The sequence below is a fragment of the Crocodylus porosus genome, unplaced genomic scaffold (assembly GCF_001723895.1).
Source record: "Crocodylus porosus isolate Cpor-Errol unplaced genomic scaffold, CroPor_comp1, whole genome shotgun sequence".
Lineage (NCBI taxonomy): Eukaryota > Metazoa > Chordata > Crocodylia > Crocodylidae > Crocodylus > Crocodylus porosus.
This window is the reverse complement of record NW_017728909.1, coordinates 22,043,420-22,066,892: the sequence shown is the minus strand read 5'-3', so window position 1 is coordinate 22,066,892 and position 23,473 is coordinate 22,043,420. Positions and strand designations below refer to the sequence as shown.

The following is a 23,473-nucleotide window of genomic DNA, read 5'->3' as shown; positions in this document are numbered from 1 at the left end:
GTATTAGCTGGGACATCTGCCTTATTTCACGCAATGGCATCCCTTAGAGACAGCCCTGCTTGCGCGGGAAGCCGCGGCTCCACTTCTAGTTCTCCAGCACTGCTGCCGAGCAGACGGGGCAGCTGCACCCTCCTGGCTGGTTAATCTCTCGGGCACATGCCTCTGAAGTGCTCCCCTGGGTGTGTGCTGATACTGCATAATCTCTTCAAATTACATTTGCATATGCCAAGATACCCCCTAATTGTCTTGTAACATTGGCACCGTGAAGACAGGTGTCCAATAAGGACGCTAACCCAATAATCATGGTTTTCTCACTCACCCTCCACCTAATTATGACTGCTATCGTCTCGGCTGAATGTGTGTTCGAATCTCTCCATCTCCTGCTCCTGCCATCCATTATTAAAAACGATAGAGAAATAAGGCTGGAAGGGAGCCCCAGGAGTTGCATCTAGTCCAACCCCTGCCTGAGCCGGGATCAGCCCTGTCTAAACCATCCCAAGAAAATCCATTATCTTACTTCTTAGTAAAACTACTGTCAACCCTGACACTGCACAAGACATCACACCTATAGCTGCCACAGGGAAAGCAGGGGGGCCACGGTGGCAATGTCCTGCTGCTGTAAAAGGTTGTTAAAATACACTCAAGAGATCCCAGGTAAAGGACCCCACACCCTGCTCCAGAGGAAGGCAACCCTCTTTGCCCCCCACCCAGTGCCACATCCATCTGGCCACAAGGTAAAATCCTTCCTGACCCTAAATAGTGATTGGTCTGACCCTTAGTGGAGGGGCAAGACCCTCTAGCCAGGACCCTCCAGCTTGGGTCCCAGCAGGAGTATCAGCACATCCCAGTGGAACAACCCTCCTAGTTCAGGATGTTGAAAATACAGCAATATGTTTAAGTCCTACAAAGATATTTATGGCCATAAACAGTCCAAATCTATAGACTAGAAAAAAAAAGATAAGCGGGTGTGATTTTTATATTTCCACAGTGCATTTGTAAGCTGGTGTGGGATGACGTTAACTCTGCATAGGGCAAAGATGAGAAAAGTCAACCACACTGGAGATTTTCAAAGACCAGGTGTGGAACATCCTACTTCCAGTCTTTTCTCCAGCAGCACTATTTTTTTTGGCTCAGTGTAGAGTTATGATAGCAGAGCCACAGTCTTTGCCCCGGGCAAACCATATCCAGGAGCTGAAATGAAACTTTTAATTGCAACTGGCAAGCAACTGTGGTGCTGGTGTCATTAACGGCTCTAGAAAACCTATAAAAATGGATGGCCTTTGCAGCAACAGAGTATTGGGCCACGCTGTCAGTCTCACATTTAAGCTGGCTCCTTTCCTCTTCAATATTCGTTTTGGGATCAGAAAGCACTCAGCTGTTTCATGTGATACCACAATGTTTAAATAGGAATGCCAGCAGCTGCATATCAGACTGGAAATTGGATTCAGGGTAATAAAGATCAGGTGCATTTCAGCCAAGGATTTAAGAGATCAATAGGTGATCGAAATCCCTTTCACAGTTCAGAGATTCTCACGCCACATTTCCAGGCAGAGCAAGGAAGAAAACAGATAAACATTTTCAGGAAGCTGTCTCAATTCTTCGTGCCATCTCAGCATGCGAGAGGCCATGAATCTCATGCTTAAACCAAAAAGTGCCGTGCAGCTGTCATACACACGACTCCCTGAGCCAGGTACAGCTGAAGCTGAAGGAAAGGATGGTTTTGAGGCTAGGGACACTGGTTGCACTCACCTGTTACCAAACATGGTGCTGAGCTCATCCAAAACATTGTTCAGTCTCACCTGGAGCTCTTTGAGATGATCGCTTGCTTCTGGATCCAGCTGCGAGCAAAAAGAGAAGGTTTATCTGGAAGCCAGAAGTTAGCTTGCTGTTCTGCAATGTGTTACTAGCCACCACATACTACATGGGAGGGAAGCACATAGAAACCGTCCAACCCAGTTTAGCCTGTGCAAGTCTTTCAGATGACGTTTCTGCCTCTCCCTAGCTTTGACTTGAAGCAGGGAGCTGTATTTCAGCAGGCCAATAATGCATTTTTGTGATCATTTGGGCTTGGGATGCTCACGGAAGACGGGGCACCTTCCATTGTGGGCACAATCCTGATTCCAAAGAAAAAAAGCCACAGGCCTCTGAATTTGAAGCCTAGCATCTCAGCCTGACGAATGCAAGGCTTCTGCAAGACAGCAGGAGGGAGGCTGGAAGACAAGGGCTTGGGTCTCCAGCATAGCACCAGGCAGGGGCTGGATACCATAGGAGCTCCTGCTACTGCAAACTGCCCTAGAGCCCCGCTGGTCTTCTGCATCTTTACAGAGGTTTAGAGTGGGATTCATGCCTTCTTCTGCAAGCTGGCATGGGAAACCCAGACATCATTAGTGTCTGGAAGTACACCGAGCAGTCTCCTAGATCAGTGTTCAAAAAAAAAAAAAAAAAATCGAAACAGCTCTAATAAAAGCCCCACAACTGGCCTTGCATGTGTATTGGAGCTGCAGGATGTTTTTGGTCAGATTCTGTGCCAGTGATGCTACAGCGATTTAAGCACTGCTCGCACAGAGTCACTGCTTTATTAAAATGAATTCCCAGTTTTATTAGCTTCGTAACTAACTCCATGCAGGCAGCACCGAACATCACATCACATCTGTTGGTCTAATCACGCCAATTAACAGAGCTCATGGGGTGGGGAAGGGAATCTACAGGTGATCAAAAAATATGCTTACAGCCTCCCAATAGCTGCTTTTGTTGCTACTGGCCTGTCCCCCTGCATCTTGGATGTGTACGAGACACGGGCTCTGCAGTTCAGCGTGTGCGACCTGCAACACCCAACATTTCCTCACAGCCTGGCCCGTCTGCTAGGGGAGACCCTGGCTTCACTCTCCAAGACTTACCAGGACACTTCAAGCAAATATTCTGCCATTTGATCTAGGGGGTTAACACAAGGCTAAGACAAGGCTGAAGAGACTGGTACTGATCACCTCCCAGCTCCTTATATTCTGCAACATCTTTCCTTGGGCACGTATTGGAGCTGCAGGATCTTTTGGGTCGGGTTCAGTGAGAGTGATGCTATGCAGCACCCAGGAGGACTGAGCTTATGAACTGTGCAATGAATGAGTTATCTTAGCCATGAAAAGTTAGAAGGGAAGGTGAGATTAATGCCTTCAGCCGTCTCCTTCCTATTCTATCAGTCATGACCCTTCCCTCCAGCCACACAAGCAGGACACTGATATCCTTTTACATCCCATCAACACCAACCTTTGAGTGGCCAGAAAAGGCCAGCTCGGGAGAACCTGCCCACGACACGAGCTGCATCCTTCCCGGTGCTTCTGGCCAAGAAGCGACAGACAAATTTGGAGCTATGCAGCAGAGTGTCCACTCCCCCCAGGGCTGACGGCCCTCTCCTTCAGGTGCAATTAATAAGACTGCATCTGACATTCAATTAAAATAAAGGTTTCTGGCCTTTGCTTTCTTACACATTAGTAGCTGCTAAGTGATAACAGAAGGAAAGCTGGCTCTACAGCTGAATGTCTCAGTGTAGTGACGGCAAAGTCCTTTGTCATCCCAGAGAGGCTGATTTTTCTGAACAGCTGCTCATAGGTCAGGAGGAAAAAGAGACTGCACAAGGCATTCGCCAACTCTCTCATGCCTAGAATAAGCTTTCCTTGGCTGGCCGCAAACTGCAGGAGGTATCGGTATGTGATTTAGGTCCATTAGGACGGTGCAGGGCAGGGCACGCTTCTGTTACTTACGTACCTGAATTAGGAACAAGTTATAAACCTTCACAGACTCCCTTCGGCATTCAGCCTACCTGAAAATTGTTCTCTGCCCACGTGGCAACGCCCTGATAAAAGTGCCTGAATGAAGCTGTGTCTACTTTGGACTGTAGGAATTGTCTTCGTCGTCATGCGTATCATGACCGTGGCATTTCTGCTGGAGGCAGGAGCCCAGCAGTACGGCAGGCGTCTAACGGAGCTTTCTGATCCCTGCATTTGGGTGCATGGAGCACAATACACAGGAATAAAGCCAACCAAAAGGTTCCCGCTGTACAAACATGGGACGATGCATGTTATGTGGTGTCTACGACCCCTGAACAAATGCTTGGATTCTCACAGAAATAATACCCAGCCCTTTCATAATGTCTTACTGAAGGATTTACATGCACTGTAAAAATAACTGAGATGAGCAGCATGCATCCCAAGAGAGACAAGGAACCCGAGCTGTGTGGCAAGGGTCCAGGCTCTCCAAGCTTGCCAGGGACCTTAGTGGGACCCCAGTCCCTCAGCACCTCTGAAGACCTGGGCCTTGACGACTTGCTCCAGGCTGACACGAGGTCAGCAGCAGGGCTAGAAAGTGCTCACGCCTTTCAACGAGTCCTGGTGCAGTGTGTGAGCCACAACCCTCCTCTACCTTTAATACAGACAGATGTTGACAGCATGATGTTGGCAGCTTTAATTCCAGCTGACGTCTGCTGACGGGACCTTCCCAGAGAGACTCTTGGTGCTTTCAGCAGCATATCAGCAACGAACCATCCCAGCAGCCCTGTTCATTCCTCAATCTTGTGTCAACATGATGGGAGCCTCACAAAACTACAGGGGAAGCTGCTAGCAGGAGCCTGGACCCTGGGAACACTTTCCAAAAGCTCGTATAATGAAGACATGGCTGTTTTTGAGCTATCCCGGGGTTTGTCACTCAAGTGATTAAGTGAGGATTTCGGATGCGGCAAAATCTAGCTGAGCACTAGAGAGAGAGTTTACTGGAGCATTAACTCCACAGCTTTAGCTAATAGCTGAAAGCATAAAATGAGAGGGAGACAAATCTGCTCCTCAATCGCTTGTTCTCCAGGTTCGCTAAATAATTCTCAGCTCTGCTATTTACCCTGCAGGCTTGGACTTTGCAGAAACAGCCTGTTTCTACACTTTTTTAATTGGGCATCTGAGGCACGGAGAAGACTGAGTAGTGGGCAGTGTAACACGTCAGCTCTTCTCTCGCAAACCTACTGATGATTTCATAACTTGTGAAAGGCAGAGAAAGGCAGCAAGTGGGCTGCACAGCGTCATCCTGGGTTAATGAAAATAGAAAGGATTATGCTGCCCACTGTCAGCTGCCCATGCTGATCCAGAGCCAGGGTCCAGAGCAACTTGAGTGGAGAAAGTTAGATGCACAACAGCATAGGTGGTACGGAGGCTTTACTTCTTGACCTGCCGAATGCCATGTTGGGGCTAAGTAGCGAGTTAAACAAGTTATTGAAAAGTTGAGCCGTGCCTGGTCATTAAGCAAGGCGAGAAACACAGGCAGCCTGCCTTCTCCTTCCAGATGTCTTCTGCTCCTGAAGAAAGGAGGAGCCCAGGATCAGGCAGCACAGGCTCCTGCATGGAGCATGCAACTGGGACTCGGGAGGTGCAGGTTGCGATCCAGGCTCTGCTGCTGGGAAGCCTTTGGGATGTGGTTTGCCAGAGGCAGAAGAAGGCTGGAGGCAAACAGTGCACCCTTCCCTTGTCACTTTTCATGGTTAAAAGGACACGTTCACTTCACAGTTCGTGAGCTCAGCATGCCCAGTGCCCACTCCCTGCTCCCTGCCTGCCACCCCCGTTATAAATGGGGAGGGTAGTGCCAATCTCTTCTGAGAAGTGCTTGGAGACCTGCTGAGGAAAAGCACTGGGTAGGAGGTTGGTATTGTTACTTGAAAGCTATTCAGAGGTTTGTGGCATGAAAAGTACTCCCAATGGAGAAGGGATTAATGAGCAAAACATGGCCAATGCAGTCAAAAAATGCGTGAGACTAGCAGCATGGAACCAGGATTGGTCTCCCAATGTAATGCCTCATGTGGTTTATGCACGGCTCCTACTTTTATTAGTGAAGTCACACAACTAAGCCATGCTGGTGCTAGTTCCTCTCTACAATGCGCCAGGTAGCACAAAATAGTACGTGTTTCCCTAGGGCACCAAAGAGAGCTCCCTGCGATAACTCCTTATTCCTACAGCAAAACAGCTCCACTGCTGGCTTTCATCCGAGCAAGAGGGACAGCTGTTACACGTCTGTGTCAACGGCTGCACAACGCAGAGACCGCACAGACTGCACGCATTGTGGGAAAGGGCAATAAGAAATGATCCATCTTGAGGGAGAGGAGGACAAACTGGATCCTAGATGGAGACTCGCATGTCGGCAGCTCTATTCTCAGGGCTGTCATCTTACTACATGAGAGTCAGTAGCCAGGTCTAATCACTATCACAGTAGCCACTAGACGAACGGGGATGACACCACGTTTGCTCTAACCACACAGTGAGGGAGTTAACAAGGAGTTATTCTAGGCAGCAGAGTACTAACTGGATGCCAAGAGGAAAACCTGGTGATGCCAGCCATTTCGGGCACCTGGCACAACTGAAATGAAGCGTGTCTGGTGAGCAGTGGCTGCTGGGGAAGGTGAATAGATAGCATCGAAAATGGCCTCTCGCGCACCTCAGTTCCTGGACACCAGGCTCACGAGCTCCTGGATGGGCAGTCGCAGGATCTGCACTCGAGCTCCCTGCCCGCCTCCTCGCCTGGTTGGACGCCAGGGCAATGCTGACAGACCACCTCTCGAGGAGACTGGAGGCCAGGTGCAGCAAAAGAAAAGGCTGGGGGAAACTCACCTGACTCCGTGCAGAGCAGAGTGTGCAGGAGGGTCTTGCCAAGCACCTGGACCTCTGTAAGGACGGCCTTTTGCTTCTGGGCGAAGCCAGACTACAGCTTCCTTACACCACGATGCAGTAAAAAGGAGGTGCAAAAAGAACCACTCAAGTCTGGGCACCCCAAGCACAAAGGGCCAAACCCAGCTCCCCTTTAAAAAGGGAGGTAGTGCTGATACCAGCAACGGTGGCTGCACGAGGGGTGTTTAGGGCCACCTATGCAGATTTGAGCTCTTTCCCCCTTTGCAATTCACCTTGCTCTTCTGAACATGCCCAGAGGGGATCCACTCCAGTCACTCATGCTCTGCAGGGATCCGGCTCCCCTCAGAGAAGGGTCTAGTTCCCCGTGAGCCTCTGAAGCATCGGTCACAAAAAACACAACTAGCACCTGCTTGAAGGAGAAGGAAGAAAAGGAAGAGAATCTCCCCACTTTTTAGCTGAACAGCCTCCTGGTTAGGCTACTCGCCCTGGGAGAGGTGTAGGCCTGAAAAGCTGCCCTGGTACAACTGATGCCTTTTGTTTTCCTTCCCTTCCTTTGAACAGACACCATGAGCTGAAAGCAAAATGAGCGCAGAGACAACTAAGCACAGAAGCAACGACTGCTGTAGGCACGACAAAATGCAGACAGCTGTAGATGCAGAAAAACAAGACCGAACAGAGAAGCAGAAGACCCAAGGACAGCCCGGGAGGGAGAAGGAAGGTCAAAACAGGCCGAGGGTGACAGTGACAGATGGATGAGGAAAGATACCCTGTAAAAGGTAATGGGTGAGGAGCTACGGCATGAAAATAAATGCTTTACAGATGAGGGCTGTAAAAGGATATAAAAGACTAAGGAAACAACTTCAGCTTGGGGAAGTGTCAGCAAGCCAGAGGAGACCATGCTGGTCCAGGGGTGCTGGGACAATGCCTAGATGGATGAGTCCTTGTGCCATCATTTGGAAAGCTGGTGAAAGAACACCTTTACAGGCTGTCTGGGGTTTTGCTTGAGCAGTGGGATAGCTTGTGTGTACAATAAATCTGGAGGAGAGACTGAACTGGCATCACCGATCATTTCATTGCATCCACGCCAACACTTCATTCTGATTAAGGGAAACAGGGGGATACCCGCATCCAAGGCCCCTCCTCACTCAGAGGGCTTGACCCTGGAGCTCACACTTCCTATAGAAGTGCCCTAACCTGCAAGCTGTGGGCTTGGCTTAACCAAGAGCCCTCTCCAACCTTCCTCTTAAAGCTGGCAGCCAAAGGGGGAGGTATGTGGGGCCAGGAGGGTAAAGCAGGAGTCTGGCTTGGAGATGTGCACTGCCGCAGCACAAGCTACCCCACTGCTGTCTATCTGCGTGATCCACTAACTATTACACGCCAAATGCAGAAGCACCGTTGCAAGACAAGAGCAGAGGCCAAAACCCAGAGTCTTGTGAGGCCACTTGACAAGCACAGGTCACTTATTAGAAACCAAAATGTGCGAGTAAACACCTTCTTAAGACTATTTACACACTTTGCACCGTAGGTGCGAGGCTTTGGGGGGCGAAATACAGCCAGCAGCCATCAACGTGCTGACATTCAAGGCTGGCTGCAAGCCTAAACGTGGGCAAGGTTGCTGGAACATTTCAGCGGAGGTAGCAAACCTTTCAGCTCCTCCCATTGCCTCAGCCAGGGAAAGAGGACGGTTGTCACTTGTTGGAATTACACCACTGAGCACCAGAGACGCTTGGACCAGCAGATCAGAGTCAGAGCTGAGCTGCATTTCAGTGAAATGCCACCATGGAGTCAGCCTCTCAGCATTCAGTCTACCACATCACAACAACAGGAAATGCCCTCAGGCTTGAGAAAAACAATAGTTTTCCTAACGTTGGCAGCTTCCTTTTCTTCAGCCTCCTGAGTCTTGAAAAGCAATGAGAGGGAAACAGAGAGACACACAGATTACAGCCAGCCACCCTCAGTGTAAACAGCAAGTCTGGAAACAAAATGCTTTCCATTTCCCTGGAATCTGCTACACTGCCCAAAATATCCCACAGGAACTGGGAAATGAATTGGTATTGATAAACTCGGCCCCAGTTCTCAAAAGAGCAAGCAAGACTGTGTCACACCGCACGTGTGTGTGTGAAATACATTACCTTTTGATCATTTATTCCAAGCAAAGCTACTGGCCTGCATTTACATGCTACTCAAAATGGCTTATGCCCATGATGGACAGACGGACGGATGAATGGAGAGCTCACTGACATCTGTATCTCATTTAAAACGAGGCTTGAAGCCTCTCACTGCGGCCACATGAGCGCGTCCTGTTATTAGTTCCCTCATCCCTTCCTCCTCCACTCTTGCTTGCAACCACCCCTGCTGGGACTTGTGTGACACCAGACATCACACCTCCAGAAGCGTGCCCTTTCACACTTACGTGCCTCCGTCCTGACTGCAGTTTCTTGGTGCCACAATGGTTAGAATAACTAGTAGGGCAGGAGTTATGGGGGCATCGACAGCCAGCCGCACTCACCTCTTTACCACCCATGGCCTCAAACATCTTCTCAAGTTGCACCCTCAGCTGCTGGATGTTATTCATCAGGATGCAGGGCTGAGAGAAAGAACAAAGCCCTGTTAATGATGGGGGGAAATCGTACAATTGCGTTCCTTCATCCTGTTGAGGGTCAAGTCCGTGCTTATGAGTCCCTTTGTTTTAGGGACGGACAAACAAAGGTTAAAACTCCAACCTCTGGGGTCGATTCAAAAGCAACTCATTATAGCTTCCCAGTCCACTCGCTCAAATTTGGCAAGAGGACCCCTCACAAGCTCTTGTTCGGCTGCCACAGAACGATTCAACAGCGCTTGGGATTCAAAGAGAAAAAGCACAAAATACAGCAGACGTTTCTCACCAGCTTCTCCTTGGAGCAGTAGGACCGGAAGGTCCTGGAGAGGATGTCGGCGTACTGCAACAGCACCTTCCCGATCGTCTGCAAAGACAAAAGACACCAACAAACAGCGTCACTCTCCCTCCTCTGCTGGGAGCAGCAGCGGGAGGTCTGCAGCACATGACAAGAAAAATCAAGCCCCAAACACAGACGAGACAGGATCCTCCCAAGTATTTTAAAAAGTCTCCTGTGCAGGTGGGAGCAGCTGAAGAGGTAAATGCTATTCTCTTACCTTGGCAAACCTCCTCATGTAGTGAGCAACTATGACCGGGTCTGGGCACTCCAGCTTCTTGATGATCTCGAAGCTCTGGTTGAGCTGGGTGAAGACGTCCACCACCGAGCAGGAGAACAGCGCGTGCTCCGACGTCTGCTGGAACTGAACACACGGCAATCGCTGGCCCCTTTGAAGCGATCTGCGGGGGGCAGCTGGCAGCTCCTAGAAGTCTTTTTACCTCTCGGGGCAGGGATTTGTGTGCTGACTGATTTCTAAAGGTATTGCAGGGAGTCTACTAAATCTACTACACAGCAAATAGCAATTTGCCATTTCTGGCCAGGTGGGGGGCTCATTACAAGCAGTAATTTCAGGAGTTTTCACACTTGCAGGCTACTAAGGCAGCTTGTGCCTCCTCCAGTTGGTAAGACTACAAGATCTAGCTGCACACGCTCCCAAAAACATGCATCCAACGTGGTCCACGTCATACAACATGTGGGCAACACAGTCCCACCTCAGACAATGCTGCTGGAGACATGGAAATGCAAACACTGCCCACGCAGAAGGAGCAAAAAATTAACAAACAGAACCGTGTTCTAATGACCCAGTTGTTAAACAAGCATCAGGATTTCCTCAGTGTTTTTACATTTCAATTTGGTATTTTTAGGTTGCTCCTGGGTTTTATTTGAAAAGCCTCTATAGGCCAGTCAAAAAGCCCAGAATGGAAACACCATCTCCCATGTGTCTCCTGCCACCTGAGCACTGTCTGCCGCGTAGCAGCGGGGGCTACCTCCTCACTGAACTCATTCGCTCCAGAATTAGCGACTTCACCTGCAGGCCCCAAGCAGCTGGGCAGGCAATCGCCGTCGATTTATACTGGGACCCGGATGGAGACGTACCTTTCCTAACTCCTCGTGACAGCACTGGCCCAGATCAGACAGACCATGACTAAAAAAAACTGGGGAGCAGCAAGCACTGCTGATGCCTTGGATGACATGTGTTAGTTTCATTAGAGAGGAGGGAAAGAAGATGAAGCTCTCTATTTTAAAAAGAGGCAAGGTAAGCAAGTGATCACATTGAAACTGTAGCAGGCTGCTAAACCGCTGAGCCTTTGAAACACCTGGAAGCCTCTTTACCTACTCGTGGGAATACTCTGTGAGGCTAAAAAAGATCTGATTACTATGCAGATGGATTAAGGGTGCTCTCCCCACCATGATTACACACACATCTAGTGTCTTGTGTTTCAATAATGTGGCTTACAGGCACAGAAAGATGGGAGAATATCAGGTCGCTTGCTGATAGAGATTTAACATCAGCAGAAGCAAAAAAAAAAAAGAAAAAGAAAAAGAGTTTGTGAAGTGCCTGGCTCTGATCTCTCCATTAGGTTAAAACAGTTCAAGATGCCCTAGGGACAAAGACCCAAGATAAAGGGCTTTCCAAATTATTTACCACACCAAACAGGCTGCGCTTGCAGGAAGGCTTCTGACTCTGCAGCAATTCTGCTGGGTTCCCAGACACTGAAGCTCAGTTACGACTTAGCAAAGGGACCTACGTACCCCGTCTTTCTTATCTCTCTCCAGGGCTCCATGGAGGAATTCAAGGGAAACCTCCTCGTTTTCATCCAGCCACTGCATCACAAACTGCTCAAACCACCTGCAGCGGGGACAAGGACAGAGAGAGAGCGAGTTACCACGAGAAATGCAGTCAGAGACCTGAACCTCGGGAATGGGACAGACGCCTCGGCGATGCGAAGAACTTCACAGCGGCGGGATCATCGACTTCATCCCCATTTGGTCCAGTGCTAGAGGCCCAGCTGCACCCTCATCACGGTTTTGTCTGAATATTACCTGCGTGCTCCCACTTGGTCACTTCTCCCAGGGCAGCTGACATGCGAGTGCACTGGCACGCTGCTCACATTGGTGCATGAGTGCTTCCTATCACTGTGCTTGCAAATGATAGGACCCTGCAGGGGTGGAGAAAGGGAGGAGTGGGGGTCTTTTCTGGGGTAGCCTGTCATCCTCTACCTTCAGGGAATACCCTGACTAGGAGGATGCTCATGTAATGAGAGCTTAACAGCTGAGTGGGGGCACTGTGCCATCCCCCAGTGAGGACCCAGGCGCAGAGGACCAGCAGTGCCCATCGAGCACCGAGCCTTAGAAAAATAGGGCTGAAGGAGATGCAGGAGGCCAATTAGTCCAAGTCCCTGCTCTAGGCAGGTCATCCCTGTCTGTACTGTTTCATTCAAGTGCGTCTGATCCACGCTTCTACCGAGAGACACTCAAACCTCTCCCGGCGTCTGTCCCAGTGCTAACTCACCCTCAGGGCTACACAGTCCCTCGTAAAAGCTAAACTCAAACGTCCCTTGTTGCAACTGAAGACCACTACTTCTTGTCTTCTCTCCTGTGGCCACAGACAACTGTTGACCTCATCCTCTTTGACAACCACCCTTCTTGTACTTGCAAACAGTTAGAGCCAACACGCACTCAGATCTCTCTTCTCCGGCCTTTCCTTGCATGCTATATTTCCAGCACAGACATCTAAAATCACTTCTACTGCTTTCTGATAGACTCTTTCCAATGCGTCTCCATCTTTCTTGAAACGCCCAAACTAGACCAAGTATTCCTGTGGAGGCTTTGCTTTGTGGGTGACGCTCACGTTAATACAGCCCGAGATGCTAGCACAAGCCAACCCCCACTTTATTTTGGCAACAAAAGGACACGGCTGAGTTGGACTCTGGTCACAGGCCACTATAATCCCAGGTCTTTGGCTGCACTACCACAACCCAACTAATCAGTCATTCTCCAACTCATGTTTGTGCACAACAGCATTTCTCCATTAGCGCAGGACTCTGCATTTGTCCTTACTGAACTCCAGCCAATGATTGTGGGCTCTCTCTCTAGTTTATCAGTGTCATCCCAATCCCACCCTCCAAAGCATCTGGAATTCCATCCAAATTGGTGTCATCTGCAAGTCTGCCGCTGTGCACCAGTCCCACACTCCAAATCACTACCAGTATTACACCCCGGGCTGACCTCTGGGGAATCCCACTTGACACCTCAATCACCGTTGGACACTCAGCCCTTTCTATCTACGTTCTGAGAACACAATCCAACCAGTTCTGTGCCCGCCTTACAGTAGTTTCATCCACCTAGACAGCAATTTCTTTAGCCTACTAATAAGAGCGTCATGGGTTACACTGTCAAAAACCCCACTGAAGTCAAGGTGCATCACATCCACTGCTCTCCCCCCGTCCACAAAGCCCATCACCTTGTCACAGAAGGAAAATCAGGTTGGTCAAGCATGACTTGCTCTTGACAAATCAATGCTGGCTCCTCCTGAACAGCCTGTTATTATCTAGATGCTTAGAAAGATTGATGACCTGCTCCATGATCTTTTAATACAGTAAGAGCAGATGTGAATTTAACACTGGTGAAAGGTGCCAACAAGTACAGCTCTGAATCAAAGGAGCAGTCAGAGCATGGAAAGAAGGCAGCAGGCTTCCCCTCGCTTCCCATCTGGGGGAAGGCGAGAGACTAGCTTGAAATCGGGACAGAACTGGCCAGAAAGACCGGAGTTGACTGACGGGGGCATCTCCTTTGTGTCCCTGGACTGCGATTCCCTTGGCACCAGCTTAGATTCCTGGCTCGCTGCACTGGACAACTTCCAGATGGTAAAAGCTTTCAGGCACTATGGGCATGGATGAAGACATAACAAATGAGAATGGATGGAGATAGTGGAGGTAGCCAAGGGCCTCTAGTGCACGTTATGATCATTACAGAGATGGGCTGGATCTGAACATGTAACCAAGAGGAAAAGAGGGCTGACAACAGGACATGGATCCTGGGAGAGCCAGACCCTCTGTGCTCTGTCTTCTTGGGGGTTTTTTGTCAGTGTTTAAGCAGCAGCATATCCTTTAAGGTTTCAGTGGGATGAAGCGTCTGCTGAGCATTCATTCCCCTGTTCAGTCTTTTGCAAGTATTCGAATACTGCAGCTGCGGCAAATCTCGTTCCCAAATATTACCAAACACACTGCTTGCAAATCAGGGGAAAACATGCCCATGCCTGGAAAAAAAAAAGCACTCAGAGCTGCACAGCAGAGCACAACCTTCACTAAACAAACATCGAGCTCAGAAAAATGGTGCTAATTATGGGCTGCTGGAGTTTGAAAAGGATGTGAAATAATGTGCCAGACAAGAGCAAGTGTGAGCAAGCATGTGCGTGCACGAGCGAGCGCGAACTGGAAGCACGCTAGGTGACCTTAAATACCCTCCGTGCTCCGCAATCTACTGCACGCCCAAGCTAACGCTGGCAATGGCAACTGGCACCACGTTAAATGCCAGCAGCAGCTTGTCTGTAGCCGCAACACCCGACCAAGACGACAACGGGAACATCAAGAGCTTTCTGCACCCCAGCCATGCTGCCGAGAGGCTCAGGCTGGCACGTGTGTAGGACTCCAGCTTTTGGGGACAACTTTTCTTCCTAATGAAAACTTTGCTTTTTTGGCACAACTCATTTGTGGCCCAAGAGCTCCAGCACCACCAGGAGCCCCCATCTCTCTCCAGGGCCCCGAAATGCTAGCTGCTCACTGCCCCATCCCGTACCAGCTCAACGAAGGAGGCAGGCAAGGGCCCGTTGCACAACTGGTGGGTATTGCACAGGAGAGGGGAGATGACTAACCAGCTCCTGCCAGCTGCACTGTTCACATCTGGGGCACAGAACAGAGCCTACCCCGCAGGAATGGGGCAGCACAGCCACCGAGTGCTTCTGGGCAGGATGCAGAGAGGGTCCAGCTTGGCGGGAGACGCGTTCTGCTGACACTGCCGCCCAGCCCTGCAAACACCTGCTCTGAAAGCCAAGTCCAGAGAGGAAAAGGGCCAGGACCCGCTGCAGCACCGCATGGCTGCCGGCACTGGACAGGGGAAGGGCACAGACTGCCTGTAGGCTTCCTTGGGGTGGGGGCTACAGGAGCAGAGGCAGAGATGGGGGAGGCAGGTCACTGCATGTCTAGTTATAACCATTTACATGGAATCGTGTGTTTCTCCGGTGGGAAGAGGAGGATGATTGGGGCTGGGGGACAGCTACAGGGAGGCACAGGCTTGGGAGAGACAGTGAGAGAGGGGACAGAGGAACAGGGGGCCCTCCTAGTAGAGGGGCAGAAGAGAGGGACAGCAGGGTGGATTTCCAGGGGAGGCTTGTTACACTGCTGTATTTTAATGTTTTATTTCATTTTTCTAAGGGGGGGTTTGTGTGCATGTGTGTTTTTTTGCTCTCATACTTTAAGCTGCCCCAAGAATGGCTTATACATCTAATGAAATAAATCAACCTGCTTTCGTGCAATGGCTTCACTGTCTGACCAAACTGCCTAGGCAAAGAGCAAGGGAAGACCCTAGAAAGCTGACAGGAGAGCTCTCCTAAGAAAATGCTCAGGGTGCAAAATGAAGTACTTGGGTCATGAACTGCAGTCACTCTGGGGGCAAATACTATCTGGGGCAATGCAAATTGCACCCCTCTGTGCAATCCTTAGCTGGCACCACTTTGAAGCACCTAATTACATAGTTGTAGATAAGTACCATCATCTCCGTGGGCTCCCATGCATACTGGGCCAAACAACTTCCAATTAGAGCATAAATGCAGAGCTATTCCTCTCCATCCAAATAGACTTTGCAAAGCTTGGCCCTCGTGCCCAGGGAGCGAATGACACAGGGAAAGCACTCCCTGATCACAGAAGACATTTAACCCCTGACCCAAGAGATGAGGGAAGGTATTTAAAAATATTTGTTGAAGAAACTGCATCTGAAGTTATTTAAACTCCGTTCGTTTCAGACAGGAGGGTTTTAATTGCTGTTAGGTGGCAAATGCCCTTCTTCCCCTGATTGCCATGTGATGTACAGGTGAAAGTGGTGCTTTTTTTGACTCAATTAGAGGACACAAGGCAGAAGTCCTCTGCAAATTGCAGCCTGACTGTGCAGTTAGACTAATATGCCACAACTTGAGCCAACTGCTCCTTGTCCTGTCATCTGCCCCCACTGAGGACAGTCCAGCTCCATCCTCTTTGCAGCCCCCCTGCAGGGAGCTGAAGGCTGCTGTTCAATCCCCCTCGGTCTTCTCTTCTGCAGACTCAATCAGCCCATTTCCTCTGCCTCTCCTCACCAGTCCTGTCCCCCAACCCCACAACCATTTTCACTGCCCAACACTGGACTCTCTCCAGTGTGTCCACATCCTTTCTGTAGTGGGGGCCACAGCTGGACACAGGACTCCAGATGTGGCCTCCCCAGTGCTGAACAGAGGGGAAGAATCGCTGCCCTCGATCTGCTGGCAGAGCTCCTCCCATTGGAGCCCAGGATGCTGGTAGCCTTCCTGGCACCAAGGGTGTACTGCTGGCTCCTAAACACTGTTGTCCACTGTCCCCATGGGTCCTTTTCTGCAGAGCTGCTGCTGAGCCAGTGCTCCATGAGAAACACAGTGTTTACGTGTTTAAGTCCCTGGGTACACACAAAGACACCCTTAAGCAACTTCAACTGTGCGTGCAAGCAACAGGCAGGAAAGCAAAGGCAGGGCTTTCTGGATGAGGCCAAACCTACTATTACACTGAGTACTTGGTGCCCTGGTGCACTCAGGTTGTGGACAGAAATCTCTTCACTGATTTGAAAAAGGACGTAGTCACCTGTTACGATGCACCTGTTATCCTGCTGTAGGAACAGGCAGGACTAACGGGGTCAACTTGCAACAGTTTGCCGCACCTGTGCAGCTAGAGGACCACCTGGAGCTACCGGTTGCAATCTAACAGCTTAACACTGGCATCACTGGGCACTGAAATCACCAGCAAGTCCATCTACACTGGAAGTCAAAGGCAGAAGTGTTTAGTCTGCCACAACAGTGCTACCAGATGTGAGCTAACATGTCTAAAAGGAAACAGAGTAAGCAGTTCTTTAAGTGAAGGACAAAAAAAAAAGTTACTGCTTTTGGGGAATTGGCTCCTCGAAGCTTTCAGCTGACAAGGACAGGTGGAGGCTCCTTTACTCAGCTGCTGGCTATGTTGCTAAAGCAGTTTCAGAAAGTGATGCTGGAGAGTTGAAAGCAAGTGAGAAATATAGGAGTCAGCACCTGGAAACCTTCGCCGGATTTTGCAACCAGAAGCAGGTCTTCTCTCACACCGCTGGGTCCTAGACAGGTTTGCACTTAGCCCCTTGCCTATTCAGGAGAGCAGAAGTCTCTGCTGCTGTCTGGACGATGGCATTTGGGTTTGTCTTGAGGAGCTTACTGATATTTCAAGCTGAAGCAGAGAATTCTGCATTTAATGGCATGGCGGTGTTTAAAAATAGTATGTGACTGAGCAAATTAGTGTCTAAGGAAGCTAACCCGCTGCTATGGTTGGCGCCACAGGGATATTTTTGACAGGTGAGCAAGGTGATTGAAAAAATCTTAAGACGTAGTTAGTTGTTTTTAAGGCTTTAAATTTTAGCATCGTTAAGCAGCAGAGGATGCTGACGAAGGCGCAGGTACACCCCGGTAACGGGCACCCTACAGGCAGCCAGTGAGCTAGACTATCTGTACTGAGACTTAATGACACTCAGGCAACATTTCCCATCCACAGACTGCAGGGCTCTCTAAAAAAAATAAAATAAAAAGCTCAGCATCATTATCCTGATTTCACAGATGGGGAAGCTAAGAGAGAGAGCAGTCAAAATGACTCTCTCAAAGTCACAGTGATGCAGACGCAGAGCCAAGAGGGAAAAACAAACCTCCAAGACTTCCAGTCCTATGCACTGGACCCACCACACTTCCTCGTATTGCTTTAATAATCTGGATTTGGGCTATGGACCTTGGGAACAGTTATCACACCACACGTCCCAAGTCAGACACGTTAGACCAGGCACACTCAAACTGCCAATGTCCAACTGGATGCTGTACTGGCAACTTGCAGGAAGCCCAAGTACCACAGTCACGATATATCTTAGGTTCCAGTATTTAATGCCATGGTGCTGCCTGCAGGCATGATGAGTCTCAGGTACAAGCCGGGGCCACAGGTCAAGGTGGCTCATATGATCCAGGACATGAAACTGCCAAAATATATGGTGATACAGCACATGGTAGGACCCTCGGACCCACCCTGGCCTCCATCCAAGCAGAGCCACCTACATGCAGCCACCTGCTCCCCCTCTCCTCTTCCCTCCCATTCAAAGCAGCTTACAGGAAAGCTTTGGGGATCCCTCCCTGGGGAGGCTGAACTGGGCGAGCTCTGCCCGAGAGCAAGACTCACATCACAGAGACGTACCTGTTCACCCAGCAAACCAGCCAGGTGTGCGCTCAATGGGAGGCACAAACGAGCTCTCCTAATGAGAGCCAACATCGGCCCAGGGAGGAGGACAGGTTTGCTGCAGGGGAGCACAGACCTGGGAGACCTCTGCTCAGGGAAGGAAAGGGAGGTGCTACTGCACCCAGATCTAGGATGCTGGCAGTGCATCACTAAGCAAAGCGCCTATTAAAGAAGCTCTGCTAGCAAGGACTCCCTCCTCTGCCAGGGATTTCAAATATTTACCCAAACGATCCTTGGAAAAAGCCATGGTCATTTGACCAGGCTGAGCATTTCACAACTGCCTGCATGCTCAAGCTCGCCTGATTCAAACAACATCCCATAAGTGTGCAAGTGCCAGGGATACCTCTGGTCATGACCGCTTTTCCTGGAGACTGATCTGAGACACCGTACCAAATGGAAGGTGACGGATGAAAGGAAAGAGCAGGACCAGAGAGAGCTGGGGGAGAGCAATTTTGTCTGTCCACATAGTGAACAGGAGGCAGAAAGAGATGGAAAGTCAGGAGAAGGCTATGGGAGAAACAAGTGAGCCCACCGAAGGAGACATGAGAGTGTGCAAGCAACGGGACTTACGACAGAGGATACAACACACTTACGCTGGATACTCGGGCACTTTCCCCTTGAAGGCAGGCAGGTCCCGAACGTACTCGTTGTACAGCCATTTCACTTTGAAGTGCAAATTCATATAGTCCGCGCTCTTGCACAGCCGGTTCTTTTCGTGCTCTGTGGGGAAGAAAGCAGGCAGTCAGATCTGAAATTAGGCCATTAGCTGCACTGGGTAGAGGAGCAGGGTCTCCCTCAGCCCGCTCTGAGTTTAGGACACCACGTCTCCACGAAGCCACAAGATCTAAGTGGCCTGGGATTTCTGCAACAATTCAGGGTTGTTCAGCATTGAGCAGGTCAAGCTCTGGAGTTTATTTGTGCAGCTCCCTCTAACACTTCTATTTTTGAAGAGCTTCTGGTTGTCATGGTAATAAAAGGAGAGCAATTGCTTTTGGCCTGTCCTCTTAAAATGAGGTATCCTGGATTTCAACCCCCTAGGAAATAAACGGTTGAAGTGAGGGACCGGGGTATCAAGGGGGACTTGGAGCAGTGGAGCCGCTTTGGGATCAGTCAAGTAGCGCTGAGCTCTTGCCGGCACAGGGATGGGGAGGGAGGGCGGGCAAGGGGTGGGCAGAGCTCCACGGAAAGCAATTCCTCCCTCCATCCAGCCAAGCTGCGGTGACGGAGTCAGGCGCACTAATGAAAGGAGACAGGGAAGCAGTATAACTTTCACCCTCTCATCTAACTGGGGCTCAGTCCCTCTCATCCCCACGTCATAGCATTTCCTGCAGAGCTTCTGCAGACAGCACCGGGTCTCTCACCAGCTCCCACGAGCAGTTTACCCCACCCTGCCGTCTCGGTCCCAGCTGCCTGCAGAACAGTAAACTCAGCGCGAGCTCTGGCATCACCCGGTCCAGCAGGGTGCCAGCACTGGTACTTATTATAGGTCAGCAGGTAACAGAGCCATCGGCACCGCAGACCCAAAGGTATGGACAAGCTGTCCCCAGGGGCAGTGCCCAGCTCAAGGTCACCCCTTCCGACACTGGAGAGGGGAGGGGGCAATTAAAAGATCCCTTAGCAGGCACGTGCCATATTGCAATCGCTGCCTGGACCTCACTTTGTTTGCACGTTGCTTCGGGACTTCCACCACTTCGACGCCTTCCTCAGACTCGCCCCTTTTACACCTGATCTCCAGGAAATCTTGTCCGTGGACACAAACACAGCTGCCAGGTCGCAGGTCTGTCTCCGTCAGTCTCTGCGTGAGGCTGGATCCAAGCCTACTAAGATCAGCGGGAGTCTTTCCATTAACTGAACTGAGCTCAGACCAGGCCCCGACTGATGAGCCACAAATAAGAGGGATGCTCACACAGGACAGCAGCACAACACGGCAGACGCTAGGCGTTTGAATATGTGGCTTTTCATAACATCCGCAGTCACGGTCCTAAGTTTCTAAGCAGTTCTGTGACTGTGATGGGCAAGGTCTCTAGGCACAAGCTCAGTATTTATTGTAACGTAAATGCGGTGATATTTTCTGCAGGAGTTTCAAAACGTATTTACGTCCTTTCCTGTCGGGATCAGCACAAAGAAAGGAGAAACGTGCTGCTACCTATTCCCAGTAGTACAATTCAAGGGACCAAGCGGCCTTCTTTGCGGGAGCAGGGGAAAAGACAGCCGCCACCAGCAGTGGTCAGCACCGCCCTCCGGGCCACCGGTACCAGGACATGCAGCCGCCCGGTGACACCTCCAGCTACTTCCATGAAAAATACAATTCTCCTCACGTGCAACTCGATGAGCTTCGCCACCTCACAGAGCAATGCAAGCAAGGGACGAGCTTTACAAACTTTTCTCGCACTAATGCAGACTTCCCCTCCTTGTTCTCTAAGGGGTGAAGATTGATTCATAACGAGCTGCAGACCTAAAGATGTCATACTGAAAAAAAAACCCCAAAACATCCTGTTCCTGGGGAAGAAATTGAAATGTCAATCTATGGGCAAATCCCTGGGGGAGGCTAATTTAGCATGCCAAGCTGCGTGAGATCCATTAACCCCCAAAGTTGTTTTCAACGGGTACTGAGAAAGGAGCACATTCATGTTCGAGCTTAATAAGGCTGTTATTGCCTTTGTGCTCACAAAGACGTGCCCCGCACTCTCCCTCCACAGCGGATGAGCTACCGACCTCTCGGCAATAGCTGCAGAAGCAGAGCCACGTGAGAAATTTAACATTAAGGCCAGGAACAAAGAGAGTCGTGATCACGGAGCCCGTGTCCCCTGCGAGAGGAAGGAAACCCACAGGCAACGAGGACTTAGTTAATTTTGCTGCAGGGTGGCACTAGGGCTCTGCTTGAGAGTCGAGTCATTCCTGCGGACAGAAGCGGCTGTCAGTTCACCAGGCCCGCCTGCCTCCGAGAAAGCAGGGCATCGCCCTCAAGCAGTTTTTCAAAGGCCGCAAGGAAATCATGCAGCTTTCTGGATTTGCATGAAATCCAGAAATCATGATTTCCTTTCTGGATTTGCATGACTTCGCTAAATAGCAAAGCCTTGTCTGAGGAGAAGTATTTGAGACACAAGATCAATAACTTTGCCTATAAAGGAGGGATACATGGTTTTATGAGCAGCTCGGGCCACGAGACAGAGCAAGCACTGTAATGAAAGCCTGTTTCAGCCAGAAGATCTGGGGTGAGGCTCCTACCGTGTGCCGTCTCTGTGTAACAGGCAGTATTGGGCAGGTTACACTCGAAGACACTCCTGGCAAGGTGCTGGCCATCAGAAATTGCAAGAGGTGGCACAGAGTCGGCGCTCAAGGTCTGAGCGCCAACCGAACCCCGAAGATCCACAGGCTCCTGGACTGAAGGTCAGAAATTTGCAAAAACATTTCAAAAGGATGTCTCCAAAGCCACGTCAAGTTCCTGAGCTGGGGAAAACCAGCAGCTCGGCAAACCTTTGCCATAACCAAGGAGAGCTTGGAACAACCTCCAACACTGGAGAAAGCCCTGGTGCATCCAAGTTGGAGCAAGTGGGCTTATTCTGGTGGTGCACACCTGGGCGCAGGAGGGAAGCCAAACAAACAATAGTCCCAAAAAGATTATTCTGATCTCACTTGGTAAATTGAAGACCTCTCGTGTCCTCGAAGCTGAGGAACCAGGCTCCCTGGCGGAGAGACAAGGTCCAGATGCATTGCCCTACCCTGGTGCAGGAACACTGTGGAAGACTAAGTGATGCTGTCTGAGCAAGGTCAACGTCTCTCCAAACCAGTCCCACCAGGGTCAGAAAGGCATGACCAAGCTCTCGTCTTGTATTCAGGAGAGGAGAGGAAGCAGGAAACACAAACAGCCATTTCCCTCCAGCATGATCAAAAAGCACGATGTCTCCCTGCCCACCTGAATCGATATGGATACCTCTTCTTCCAACTTATAGCAAGACACTGCGCAGTAGGGGCAGAGCAGCTGGGCTCCAAGCATCTCTCGACCTGTGGCAATGGTGAACCAAAGAAGAGGGCTGTTCTCCCCCTTGTTCATCCGTATCATCCCGACTCGTGGGAGAACGGCACTGGAACAGTCTGGCCCTGGCTTTGAAACGGACCACCCGCGCACGGCTCACGGCAATCGGAAGCAGGCTCGCCGGATGTCGAGAGAGAGATGGGTCCCAAAGAGCACAGGAGGAGGTCGCGAGTTGGGCGCAGGGTCCTTCGATAGTCCCAGATCGCGTGCGCAGCGCCCTCCTTAGCCGAGGTTGCTGACAATTATTTTGGGTTAAAGGGGAGGAGGTGCCGCACGTTAGCCGGATCATGACGGGGAAGTTGCCCCGGTAAAGTCTGCTTATTGTGGGATGGGAACAAGCCAAGTGTCCCCATCCCCCTACCCACCCATCTGCACACACTTTAATTTGATGTCATTTGGCAATCCAGCTGTCCCCTTTGCACACAAGGAAAACATTTGCCTTTTCCACCATTGGGAGCCTGCTCCTGCTGAGGAAGGGCTAACCATTCCCTACTACCCCTAAACAACATGTCCCTGTGGAAGACAGGCTGACCCAAAGCCAGCGACCTGACCAGGACCTTTAAGGCCTTCATCCTTCTCAAAAACCTCCTCAATCCTGGTCTGCACTTTCAGAAGACAAGTCCATAAACTTCCGCGTGCACCTTGGTGGGAAGATCAGAACAACCCAGGCAGGGCAACTCTGGGGAGACCCTTGGAAATGCCACCATGACATCGTAATGGGGAGCTGGCACTCCAGATGGGTCCGAATCCTCCAACGTCTCTGCCAGCACATCCTTCAGAGGACCCACGTGGTTTCATCGAGAGATTCCCCAGGACATCCCACCCCAATGAAGCAGAAATGGTCCCATCCTCTTTCACACCCCCAGGCTGCAGGAGGGCCACCAGCACTAACTTACACCTGGATCTGACCCCACGACGCGAGAGGTCTGCTTCATGCCTGGGGCTCAGGTCAGGGACATCACGGAGAGGATCCCAGCCTACATCCGACCTGCAGACCAGTGCCCCATGGTTGTCATCCACATGGGGACGAATGACGCGGCCAGGGGCAACCCTGACCGCATTATGAAGGATTTCAAGGCTCTGGGGGGCAAGCTTAAGGAGACGGGGGCACAGGTGGTCTTCTCCTCTCTTCTTCTGGTGAGCAGGCGGGGACGGCGACACGAGGCCTGCATTGGCGTGGTCAACCGGCGTTTATGCAGTTGGTGCCACCAGGCAGGCTTTGGGTTCCTTGATAATGACCCATGCTTTCAGGCGGGGGACTTGCTGGGGCGGGGTGGGCTTCACCTCTCTCCTAAAGGCAAGCGTGTCTTCTCTTCCAGGTTGGCTGATCTCGTA

The 23,473-nt window shown here is 50.6% G+C and overlaps 1 protein-coding gene across 4 annotated transcripts in view; it reads right to left on the bottom strand.

Annotated features, from left to right (window-relative positions):
• Positions 1-23,473, bottom strand: part of UNC13B (unc-13 homolog B) — a 315,070-nt gene that overhangs the window by 37,245 nt on the left and 254,352 nt on the right. For all 4 annotated transcript variants that reach the window (XM_019531900.1, XM_019531901.1, XM_019531898.1 and 1 more), the window contains 6 exons: positions 18,696-18,822; positions 11,342-11,438; positions 9,807-9,950; positions 9,539-9,616; positions 9,163-9,240; positions 1,750-1,838 (listed from right to left, as the gene is read on the bottom strand). In XM_019531900.1, the coding sequence (XP_019387445.1) occupies positions 1,750-1,838; positions 9,163-9,240; positions 9,539-9,616; positions 9,807-9,950; positions 11,342-11,438; positions 18,696-18,822 (613 nt within the window). The remainder of the gene's footprint in view (positions 1-1,749; positions 1,839-9,162; positions 9,241-9,538; positions 9,617-9,806; positions 9,951-11,341; positions 11,439-18,695; positions 18,823-23,473) is intronic.